At 37.3% G+C, this 13,606-nt stretch overlaps 1 protein-coding gene across 1 annotated transcript in view; it reads right to left on the bottom strand.

Annotated features, from left to right (window-relative positions):
- The window catches only part of PPFIA2 (PPFI scaffold protein A2), a 608,376-nt gene that overhangs the window by 323,781 nt on the left and 270,989 nt on the right, over positions 1-13,606 (bottom strand). The window contains exon 5 of the mRNA XM_075932507.1: positions 6,058-6,120. Coding sequence (XP_075788622.1) covers positions 6,058-6,120 — 63 coding nt within the window. The remainder of the gene's footprint in view (positions 1-6,057; positions 6,121-13,606) is intronic.

Here is a 13,606-nt window from a genome sequence, read left to right on the forward strand (position 1 = left end):
CTGAATCACTATCTGTAGGTGTCTCCTGTCCCAGTTTACAAGTTCTCTGAGTATTACTACTCATTCAGCCAATCACTCAAACAAACAAGTTTGGTTACCATTTGCAAGAGATAATGCTGTCTACTTCTGGTTACAATGTCACCTGAACACAAGAACGGCCAATCATGTGGCACTGTTGTATTTGTTGCAAGATATTTACGTGCCAGATGTGCAATAGATTCATATGTCCCTTCATGCCTCAACCACCATTTTAGTGGACATGTATGCATGCTGATGACAGGTTCTGTTTGATAATAATCCAAAGCAATGCATATTGTCGAATGATCATTTTCATCATCCTAATCAGATGCCACTAACCAAAGCTTGATTTTTTATTTTATTTTAATTTTATTTTATTTTATTATTTTTGGGTGGGGGGGAAGAGGTTTGGATTCTGTAGTTTCAGCTTTGGAGAGTGTTGCTCTTCTAAGACTAAAGTCCCTCTCAGATTTAGGATGGCCCTTCAGATTCTTAAACCTTGGGTCAAATGCTATAGCTATTTTTATAAATCTCACATTGGTACCTTCTTTGCATTTTGTCAAATCTGCTGTAAAAGTATTCTTAAAATGAACATGTGTTGTCTCATCATTCATGTCTGCTATATGGCAGAATGCCGGTAAAGCAGAGCAGGAGACATACAATCCTATTCCAAGTAATTCAGACATACATTTAATTAATGTTATTTTTAATGAGTGCCATCAGCATGGAAGCATGGTCCTCTGGAATGGTGGCTGAAGCACAAAGGGGAGTATAAATATTTAGCATATCTGGCATGTAAATACCTTGCATTGCTGGTTAAAAAAGGGCTTTGTTTTTCTCACTTCCTGATGACACTGTAAATAAGAAGCAAGCAGCAGTATTTCCCATCAATATAAACAAACTTGTTTGTTTTAGACATTGGAGAACAAGAAATAGATCTGAATAGATAAACATCAAAATAAATAATAAATGTCAGTTGGTGTTCTATTGTTGAACAGTGTGATTAATCACTATTAAATTTTTGAGTTAATTGCCTAAATTAACTGGGATTAATGGACAGCCCTAATACACACATGTGTGCGTGCACACACACATGCACCTACATTCACATTTGTGTACCCATCGTGGAAATTCATCCTCAAAGGCAAAAATTTTTGAACAACCAACTTTAATTCCGTATGGAAGAATTCTGAATGCAAATGAAAGCAGAGATGAATTTTAGTTAGACAAAATGCAATGTAATGTAATGGTGAACTCAAACTGGGCTTTAGCCAGATAGAAATGCTAGCACACTGTTCTTGCAAAAATAAATAACAAGGCCTTCAAGGCCTATCATGTGAAAGAATCATGACATTTTTTCTACCATATAGGTGTTCAATACAGTACTGATTGAATGGAAATGAATAAGCTATAAAGAGCACTTTATTCCTGTCTATAATATCAATTCATTGATTCAACTTTTCTGATGCAAATTATTTACAGTAATAAGAAAGAACAGTGACATTCGGAGACAAAAGGTAAATTGAGGTCTGTAATGGAAGACAGAGACAATTGCATAAAAATTAGATTTGATCTATTGTGTGAGTGCACAGTTGGTTACTTCACCATGATATGAAACATCATTTCTGAGCACTTGAAGTGTGAACAATCTGCAATGTTCCTTTATAATTTTCAGTTTTATGTTAAGCTTGCCATATATTACTGTTATTTAGGTAAATGTACCTTTTATATTTAAAATATCCTCTTATCTTTGTTACAGCAACAGAATACTCAGGTAGAGTTCTATTTACATATTTATATTAGAAAACTTAGTATATTATGTGCACTGTCCACAGTAAGCAGTGTAATCTCTAAGGGTGCATCTACACAGCAGGGTTTAACTCAAAATAAGCTACAGCAAATTGAACTACGTCAACTGCGTAGCTTATTTTGAAATAGCTTATTTCAAAATTGGGAGTGTCTGTCTACACAGCACTTATTTCAAAATAGAGTACTCTTCATCTGACTTCCCTTCCTCCTCGTTCAATGAGGGTTACAGGAGTCGGAGCAGTTACAGAAATGAAATAACTGACTGCTGTGTAGATGCAGACTAAGTTATTTCTAAATAATGCTAGTTATTGCAAAATAATGTTGCTGTGTAGATGTAACGTAAGTGTGTTTTTGTGCAGTTTTATAATCCTTAACCTATCCTATCCACATATTTTATCCCACCTTTATTTATTTTTTTAAATCTCAGGTTACGGGTCAGAAATAAAGTAAAATATACGATAACTCTGTTTTACCAAGAATATAAGCTCTGGACAAATATATTTAATTAATTAATAGTCCTAAGGGAAATCCGCAATTGTTGCACTTGGAGAGACAGTAAAATTGCAGAATTCCCCCAGGACTGCATTAACATGCTGAATCACCATCTTCTCAAGGTACTTGGAAGTTTTGGTAGGGCATTGTTTGGTAGAAAACAAACAAAAACATTAAAGCACTCATGCAGAGTCTTCAATTCTGCTTAGAGGAAATGTGTCTATCCATAGAATTTAGAAGAAATGAGACAGAATTCCAGAATAATGTAGTCCTATGACTATATGAAAAGATACCAGATACCCAAAGCTAGGGTCAGCACTCATAAATCAAAAATTAATATATAATATGGAATGCTTAATATTTCCTAGTCTTACTGGGTTTGGACTTGCAGTTAAATGCAATACAAATTATATGGCTGATATTTTCACTGAAAACTTCTTCTAACATCAGGAAAAGAACAATCTATCATTATATGAAAGGTAGTGACATATAGCTCATAAATAAGTATAAAAACATTACTTTTACAACATTGATGCATGACACATTTCCTAATTATCAGGAAACTGAATTGTTAGAGGTTGACAATATGCATTGCAGATCTTGTCCTTCTCCAGTTTATATTCACCCCAAGCTAATATTGGTAGAAAGTAAGTGCCAATGGTTAGGTAACCTTCTGTGTATGGGACAGAGATATGGAAAGTGTTTGACTTGAATTGAGCAGCAAAAAAGACTCAGAATTGGGGCTGGATCTAATTTTATAATCCCCCTTAGTAGCGTATTACATTCACCCAAGGAGACTATTTATCCCAAACCAAGTCCTTTCAAAACAAAATTGTGGTCTAAGCTTTCTTTGGAGAGACTTGTGCTAGCTTCAAAATTTCCTCCTTGTTCTGGATCATTTCAACCTGAGAGATGTTCAAATGTTGCCTATGATCCTTTTGTATTCATGTATCTGTGGGCTTTTTTTTAAAGAGGTGCAAGCATTTTAAAAAAAATATAAGTTCTAAAATCTTAAGCTTCCCTGGAGGAATTTATGAAGAAATTTGAAAATCTTTAGTGCAGTAAATCAGAAGAATTAGAAGAAAGTCATCCAAAACTTCTCAAGGAAGAGTGAAATAGAGATAATAACAAGGAGGAAAAATCCAACGAACCTGTTCCTCACTGGAAAATTATTCACAGAATGAAAATCTCCAGAAGAGGAATGCACACTGACCACAAGAATTACAGACCAGTGAACCTAAATCAGTCTGAGGAAATTGACCAAGTGTGTAATTGAAGATAAATTAGTACAGTGCCTAGATAAAGATAACCAGGAAGCATCAAACCAACAGAAGTTGTGAAAAGGACAGCCTCAACAAGCTGGCCAGTCTTTGAAAAATTAGTAAAATACTAGAAAATACAAACCAATTGATATATGATAATTAACTCAGATGTAAGATGAGTTCTGTTATAAATTTTAATATTAAAGTATATTAGAAAAAATCTAAAGATGAAGGGCAAATTAAAAACAAACTCTTTCCTAGGACACAATTATAGTAAATGGCTGCTCTTCATAATGGAGACATGTTGATAATGTGTTTCCCAAATGCATTATTGAGCGCATGTGAGCAGATTTGGGTGATATCAGTTTTGTCAAGTTTTTTGGTGACCAGGCACACGGTTAGCAAATTGTTAGCATAGTGTTTAATTTCTCTTTTGTTTCAAAGAGTTCCAGGTACTAAGGCTATTTCTGCTACAGAGGATGAGTGTGAAGTTTTGCCCATGGGCACATCAGCATATTTTAGGTGAAGATCATCATCTGGAAAGTTTGATGTTTGTTTTGGAAAGATCAAATTGATAGCTCAAGTTTATCCTTGACTGATTAAGAAACAAGTTATGGGTTTTTTTTGTGTTAAACTGAATGCCTAACTGACAAGCTACAGGAAGGATGCTCTATAACTTCACTAAAATACTTATATTTGATGAAGTGATGACTACTCAATTCAGTTTTTGAATAGCTAACAAAAGAAATAGCTTTTACTAGCTTAACTAAGAAATTAAATGGAAACTTTACTTTTATAATTCTGTGGATACTGAGAGAATCAATCACAGAGTTAGGGTAGACCAAAAGGAAATACAATTCACAGCCATGTGCTTTTCCTACAACAAACACAGTGAAACATTGATGGTTTTCTGCCACACAGCAGGCATAGTATAAACACACATATGCATCTTAGTTGTCAATTAAAGTGATATTATTTTTATTCTAATTTTTTTAGCTATCTGAGGTGAAGAACTGGTCAAAACCTTATCATGATCTCCAATAAACTACGATATGTAGACTGTATTTTTGATATGGTTGCATATCTGGTACTAGATAAATAATTGGATAACTTTGTCCCTAGTTCTGAAACTATATATGCATTTGAGTATCTTTCCTTATGTGAAAATTCCCATGGAGTTCAGTGATTGTTCACGTGCATGATGTTGCTCAAATGCGTAAGAGTTTTCAGGATCAAGTGCTAAAAGATAATTTTTATGTGTTTACCAAATGGGATATATGAGATATTATTTTGCTATGTCTAGATAGAAGGAATCTTCCAACATTCTAAGAAATAAATATTTGAGGTAATAAATATAATTTTGTCTGTGGTCATTTGGTATATAACAAAATATAATTTTGTTCTGTGACAAAAAAGGAGTGTCAGATTCCTAAAGGGAAAAGACCATCAGAAATAAAAAAAAATTCTCTAGACTCATGGTTACTCTGCCTTCATTGTATGAAGTAGGTGAATTGCTGGAATAGCCTTGTTTTGTATATCTTGTTTTTACCATCCATTACCTAATGTGTATGCATGTGTTTATTCTTTGAGAGATTGGGGTGGGGATATCAAGAAATGGCTCAGTATCCTCTCTTCTGTTTCACCTTGACAATATGAAACATAGTAATAACAATCATTTGATGCTTAATTAGCCGTGTGGTCTAACTATATCATGTTTATCTGGATTACATTTTTTCCAATAAGAAGTCTTGACTTTTTAGGGGATCACCAAACTTTTCCACAAAAATGTGATCATCTTTATCGAGAGAAACTAATCCTTAATATACAATGAATTCAATACATAAGTCTGCTCTTTGAGTATGTGCTCAATTCCCATGAATGTTCTGTGTACCAGAGGGCAGGCTTTGGGCCACTAAGTTCCCATCTGTAGAACAGGTTTACTGGAAATGAAAAATGAGCTATTATACTACAAGTGAATCAATATTTTCTTTTTAACAAAAGATAAATATATTATTTTATCCTTCTGTCACTAGTGACTCCTCCCTCACCTTCATTTTCAGTCACAATATACAGTGGAAATAAAGTTTCCTTCCAAATTTGGTATGTGATATCTTTCAAGTCCAATACAGAACAATGTAAAGCAGAATAAATGTGCCCTCATCTTACTTTTCTCATCTTGCTTATTGCTGTTTAATTGATTTCAATTGACAAGAGCATTGAGCTAGGAGAGAAAAAAAGGTAAACTTGGAAGGAGCTGTGACTGTATCATCCTAGTCTTTATCTAGCTGAGATGTCAAATCATACAGGAAAAAGAGATAGTAATTCATCATTTTGATAGGCTGAAACTTCCACTTGTAGTATAATATGTGGTGACCCCTGAGATGCATGAAATTCTTGTGGATGGCAAAAATATCAAATTCACATAATGAGGTTTTGCATTGAAATTACACAAAAATCCAAGATATGTGGAACATACATTAGGGCAGGATATGGTCCTTTGAATGTTATTCTCAATGCTCGTACCAGCAGCAACCGTCATCTGAAAAAAGGGGGCAACAGAGAGTCCACTCAATTGAACAGAATATTTTGAAGCGTTACGATAAATTCAAATTATGCCATGCTAAACACATGAATATTCTTAATGTTCATTCACACAAGATAACTGAATACAACATTTATCTGGTTCAATTCAAACTTGCAAAAAAAATCAAAAGTATTATTACATACAGTGTGAAAATATTGACTCATGGCTGGCTAAAAGCAGTCTTATGATGAGTCAGCAAGTTTCCATTATTTATGTCCATACGAGTGAACACAGAAGTCTGACGCAGTGTTAAACACTTAATTATGGAGGTACCAGTCACAGCTGTATCATTAAGGATAAACTGAGTTTCCAATTAAAGCCAGATTTTCAGCCTATTTCCCATAGCTGACGAATACAGGATATCTTCCCCAAAATTAAAACACATTCTCTGACTTTGTAATTTTTTTTTCTGACAAAATGAAGGTTAAATTAATTAATTAATTAGAATTTCTTCTTCCCATCAAGAAATTTAGCATTTTCTCTCACACCTTTCTATTGCCTTGAATGATCTCAGCAATGGGGTCTTACAGTTTTTAACTTTCTGTGTAGATAAAACTATTTGAAATCTTGAAGATATGAAATATATAAAGAATATCTTGAGAATTAATGGTCATCCTGTGACTATTTTTCACCACCATATGTTTCTCTTTCAGCAGTAGCTGATGCATAAAATATTTTTTTCAAAGAAACTCTGAATGGCAGTCTAATTGGATGACATTTCTTCAAACCTTAATACATACATCAGAGGAAATAAATCGTTCATGGTTTTAAATGTCTGGTTTCATCAGTACCAAAAGTTAATTTAAAAAAGAAACAATTATACATTGAGAAAGCATGGTCATAAAGTAGATAGTTCCAAATATTTCTCCTTAAAACTTTGACTGTATGTGTAACAATACACACTGTATAATGATTTCATGTATACATGGATTGACATTCATTATCTTGTGCAGTAAATACTGACCTATCTTAATTAAATCAATATTTATCATATAAAAATGTCAATATTTTCATGCTACAGTATTTATCTATTTCATAACAAAGCATGAAAGATACAACTGCACTATATGCCAACATTAGTTTTATAAATACTGTATTTTGTTATTTCTGGAATGAGGAATTGAATTCATACTTTATTATAACATGGTATAGCAGTAACCAGGAATGTCCACAGATCCAATTTGTTTTAATAACATTCACAGGTTATGCTTTTCTGCATCTTCACCCATTATCAACACACTTCAAATGTGCTTTGTAATACTTTCTAAAGACCTAAAAGATGTCTCGGTTTCTTTAATCCTTTAAAAAGATTATGCTATTGATGGAAACAACATATAAATCTTGGAACTCCAAACAAACAAAACCTATTCATACAGAATGAAAAGAACATGGTTTACTCGTATGAAATTTCCATTCTTCAGATTCTTGTTATTTATGGTTTCTTTTCCAAATGACATATTATTCCAATAAATGTTTACAATGCTTTGGTCAAATGTCTTTTAGTTTGGTTGGTTAGTTTTTGTTTAGAAATTTACAGAATGTCTTAAATATAGATTAGCTTCATTCAACAAGAATATGTCTGTGCATAACAAGTTCACAATCAATTCACAGATAACGTGTAGATGGTTCTTTAACAAAGCCATTATTCTGGAATTTTAAAAGAAAAGCAACTTATATTCTATTAGTACGATATGGGTTTTAAATATCAGTATCTCAACATAGGAAATATACAATTTTAACAATGAATGCATACTTTATATAATATCACCATTTACAGAGCTTAACTAAAAATAGTCCAATTCATATTTTAAAATTATTTTCAGTTTACATATAAATATTAAAAATAAACAAAAATACCATTATTGAAAATATTGAACCTGAGAGAGTGTATATATAATGTGAATGTAAGTATTTAGTCTATATCATTATTTATATATGCTCTATTTTCATGATGGTGATACCTTATACATAACTGGCTTTACCACACTTTTGACTGCTGCACTTGCCCTTTGGCCACTAAGCTATCACCTCTGGGATGCAAAATTCTGATAGATCTAACCTCTGATGAGGTTCAGATACATTTGTTTTAAAGAGTCTTTAAAAATTTCTTTTTCCATTTTTCCCTTCCCAAATATGGATTTTATATCCCAAAACACATTGTGTGGGGGAACTATAGTCAATTCTAACCACTGGTAGGTTTAAGATTTAAAATCTTGGGATCTTTTGGGGGATAGAATGGGAAACTTCACATGATTGAAAAAAGTGATTGCTGATTTTTCAATGCAATAAGGCAATCACTTCTATTCCTTAAAAAACAAAAACTGGTCTGGTAGCACTTTATAGACTAACTTCTTGGGCATAGTAATTAAAATGCCAAAGTTTAGGAGGAAAGAAACGAAAAATAAATCTGATACATTTTTTAAAAAAACTCTAATATATTTTGGATTTTTTCCTGTAAAATGAATGGAATCTACACAATATATATTGATGTGGCATAAAAGTTTTGCTGGCTATCATTTGAGATACCCTGAATAATATATTTATGGATTTCAGAAATAATACAGCCATACCAAACTCAGGCTGATAAAATCTTTTTACCATATATTTAATACTGTAGCAAGAACTTAACAGGACCTATTATAGTTAATATTCACAATATTTTCTGTTACAATTGAACTCTATTACACCTTGACCTGTCTTCTGAGAAAGCAATAAATGCACAGCCATTGCAAAATGCCAAAAAGAACAACAGGTTCACTTTGGAGAAGTGATTTCAGAGATGAAGTCCCAATGCATACAGATATTGGGATTATCAGATGGCTACCAGATATAGTAGAGTGCAGTACACAGAACAGGTCTGAGGTAACAAATGGCATGGATGATTCTACTTAGCTTATCAGATAAGAGTGCTTTCAAACCTGCTACATAAGAGTTAGTGTAAAAATAAATGTTCCTGGGTAATGCTGCAATCTGGAATACCAAAAAAACCTACGTCCCCTAAATCACAAACTACAGAAACAAACAGAAGGATTGTTGCGTGAGGTGATAACTAGTCCTTGCACAATTTCCTGTTTTTTTCCCCCACTACACTTTTATCTGTGTTTTCATTCCAGCCGCTATGTCTGTCTGATACTAGGAAAGTAGAACACCCACGTTATTCAGCTTATATGAAACAGAGAGGAATATCATCATATACCAGTGGTCCCCAACCTTTGGGGGCTGCCGGGTGCCTGAGGGCGGGGCTGCTCACATGCCGGGTACCTGGGGATGGGGCCACACACGCGCCTGGGGGCGAGGCCACCCATAGGCTGCGTGCCCGGAGCTGGCGCCACCCATGCGCCACACTCCCGGGGCTGGCTCCGCAACTGTGCTGCACGCCCAGGGGTGGGGCTGCCCTTACGCCATGCACCCGGGGCCGGAACAGCCCATGTCCTGCGCGCCCAGGGAGGGGACCACCACTGCTCATATGCTGCGTGCCCGGAACCGGCGCCTGTGCCACATGCCCAGGAGCTGGCACCACCCATGCGCCACACGCCCAGTGATGGGGCCACCCATGTGCTGCGCGCCTGGGGCCGGTGCTGCCCCTATGCCATGCGCCCAGGTCGGCGCCGCCCATACGCTGCAAGCCTGAGGCCGGCACAGCCCTTGCGCCGCTCACCTGGGGGCGGGGCCGCCCATGTGCTGCGCGTCTGGGGCCGGTGCCACCCATGTGCCACATGCCTGGGCCGACACTGCCCATACGCCACATGCCTGGGGCCGGGGCCAGTACAGACTTCACGCCGCACACCCAGGGGTAGGGCCGCCTAACAGCCGCGCGCCCAGGGCCAGCACTGACCATGTGCTGCATGCCAGGGCCCGGCGCCGCCAATGTGCCCAGGGGCTGGTTCCGCCCATGCACAGTGCGCCTGGGGTCAGGGCTGGCCCCGATCACTTGGCAGGCACACATAAATGGCCCGGCGGGTGCAATAGCACCCGCAGGCACCACGTTTGGGACCACCGTCATATACTATATTGGTGGCTCCAAACCTAACGCAGTTTACTCTCTCTGTCTCCCCTCTCTCTATTGAAGGAATGGTGACAGAATAAAAGTTTCTGATCCTACTTACAATATAAGTTATCATACAGTACTAATTCAAGGTCCTGCACTAAAGGAAGGTATGGACTCATTCAAATTCAGATGCTCCAATCTCTAGCCGCAAAAAAGGCAGTTTTCACGCTCAGTAGCATCAAAGTCTGCTGACGGTTCTAAAAGAATCAATTCACACACCTAATAGCTTAGTAGATCAATGAAACCACTGTAGAGTCTTTAATAAATCTATACTAAAGGGTGTCAAAGAAATTTGAGGACTTAGGAATTCAGAACCTACCAATCAGTTGTTAAAATGCTCTGTTGAAAATCTCCAACAAACAGGGACCTGATGTTTCCTGGCAAGAGTTTTAGTAAATAAGTCCTGGTCTACAGTAGGGTGTTATTTCAAAACAACCCCCTTTATTTCAAAATAATAAGCAGGGCATCCACACTATGAAGCCCGTTATTTCAAAATAACAGGCTGGTTGTTTCAAAATATGTACTCCTGCTTTCCTGGGGGATTAAATTTATTTCAAAATAGTTATTTCGGAGATTATTATTTCAAATGTAGAATAGTGATAGAAATGTAGCCGTGTTAGTCTGGTGTAGCTGAAACAAAATACAGGACTATGTAGCACTTTAAAGACTAACAAGATGGTTTATTAGGTGATGAGCTTTCGTGGGCCAGACCCACTTCCTCTGATCAAATAGTGGAAGAAAATTGTCACAACCATATATACCAAAGGATACAATTTTAAAAAAATGAATACCTATGAAAAGGACAAATCAAATTTCAGAACAGAAGGGGGATGGGGGGGGGGTAAATGTCTGTGAGCTAATGATATTAGAGGTGATAATTGGGGAAGCTATCTTTGTAATGGGTAAGATAATTAGATTCCTTATTCAGACTCAGGCGTAAAGTGTCGAATTTAAGCACGAATTTAAGCTTAACTGAAACATAATCAAACTCATAAAGACATCAATCTTCACCAGATCTTTGGGTTAACAGAAAAGGCAAACTGATACATGCACAGGTCTGGGGAAAAGTCCTTGTTCCGCAGTCCCACCACACACGTTAACATTTGGCTGACTGCCTCTTAGCGTCGTCTATATTGCAATGCAAAACCAAGGTCAGTGGGATGCAAACCCACTAACTCAGTGTTTACAAGCCCAGGTTTGTATGCCCATCTTGAATATTCATCCTAGGTTTCGAATTTCTGAGCCTAGGTCTTAAAGCTGTGCTTAGGTGTTTATCTTGATTTATGCAACCCAAGTCAAACCATGCTTTCTAGTGGCTTCCCCACCTGTATCCAATCTAGCTCTTTCTTTGTGCTGCAATGTGGAAAACTTGCTTGCTAATCTCACATTTCAGGAAATTATTGCAGCATGCCAACACATCCTGCCAGAGAAGGAGGATAATACAACAGACATGGCGGACTTGAAGTAGCTGGTGCTGCTCATGACTCTTGCTGTAGTCATTGATTCACCCTTCATAAGGCTTCAGAACTTTCACATGAAGAAAGCTACATTCTAATTTGCTCCAACCCTCCAGCATGACAACACATGCAAGAGGGCAGCCTTGCAGATCCAGAAGTGAGTTGCTATAACCATCTAAAAGTTGGCTACTGCAGACTGCTACATGTCCATAGTTGACTTTCCATTACTAAACAGATTAACAAAGAGTAAACTGGTGGTGGCGGTTTCTAGGGCAATCAGGAATGTGATTTATCCAAAGGTGGTGGGAATGAAAAATATCCAGAAGTAACTGCTGGTTTTGAGAGAAAGATGTTTCTAAGGACCACTGCCCTCCTTAAGAAACAGAAGAGTGCATATAATGCAATGAAATCCCCGGATTACAGAAGCTGATTTCTGGATGCCAGTGTGGGCTGCGCTGAAAAAAAATGTAATATATCATGATTTTCTGCTACTCAAGTGTCTAGCCTTCATGATCAGGCCAGGAAAGTATTCACAGTCGCAAATGGAACTACTGTCCCCACTTTTATTATACGGGACCCCCTCCTTTGGCCTGAGCTTATGAAACCGAAACCTCATCTCACAGACCCTGGAAGTAGTTTTAATTACTCTCTAGGTAGGTGCCAAATGGAGGCTGAATATGTGTTTGACAGATAGAAATCCTCTGGGTGCTAATACAAAACACATTTGTATATTTCAGTATCATCAACGCGGTCCGCATTATTGTAGCTTACTATGCTCCTTATAATCTTTGACCCCAAAGGTGAGCCAATTTGGCCCTGCATGACAGTAATGCATTGCTGAACAGGTACACTCAGCCAGAAAGTGCACCTGTCACAGCTGGTAACACAAATCAGGGATGCTCTGTGCTCCCACATTAGGGACTTACATAGATCAATGGATGAAGGAGAATAGAATGCTTATGAATGTGCTCGTACAGCAATGTTAACACTAAATGAGGCCCTGTCACTGTACAGAATGAATGGGGGATTTTAATTATGAATGACATGACTGTTTATGAAATGAGGGAGATTGTCGTGATTTTTAATTATCAATGAGATCATTACTTATGAAATAAGGGTGAAGGGCGGTGACTGTGTAGCAAGAACTGTGATTTTCCATTATGGACTGATGCAAACAGATGTAGTGAGAAACTGTCTTGGGGGAGGGTGGGAACCCATTCTAGCTGTGTTTACACTTTTATTATGCAATATACACACAGTATGATATGATGCGGTTTGTTACTTCCTTAATAAAAATTAAAAACTGTCTTAATAAAGTTTCATATAAATTAGAACCCTTTATTTGTGACCAAGGCTTTTTACAAAATACAACATTAAAGCATTACTAGGCAAGTTGCCAGGAGTACACTCAAGTACTAGTAATAAACTTCCAACCAAGCCAGTAATAAAACAAAGTACAAAATACACACATTGAACAGGATGTGCTCTGGCAGCAAATCCTGCTCAAGGACTGGTGTGAGCACCAGAGATACTTCACTTGCTTGATCTAGTGTCTGCAGGATCCTCTCCAGCCTGATACTACAGCCTCAGCGGTCAGCAGGTTAACAACAGGCTGTCCAGGTTGACATTAACCACTGGTGACTCAGCCCTTGACACAGTACCCAGCACCCAGTCAAACTCTTCATAAAAGAGGCACGCATATGGCAGGTTCCTAGAGATGCAGTTCTCAGCCCTGGTTTTATAAGAGTTGCTCTTGAGATAAGTCATCTTTTCCTGACAGTTGTCAGCAGTCTGGTGAATCCCCCACACTGCCAGCTTCTTTGCTATTTCCTAGCACACATGGACACACCTGGCATTTTTACTGAATGTGAATGTTTTCCTTTCACCAGAGATCTACCAAAATCTGCTTGTGATCCTGCGACTCTGATAGCTGTGT

The sequence above is a fragment of the Pelodiscus sinensis genome, chromosome 1, assembly GCF_049634645.1.
Source record: "Pelodiscus sinensis isolate JC-2024 chromosome 1, ASM4963464v1, whole genome shotgun sequence".
NCBI classification, from domain to species: Eukaryota; Metazoa; Chordata; order Testudines; family Trionychidae; genus Pelodiscus; species Pelodiscus sinensis.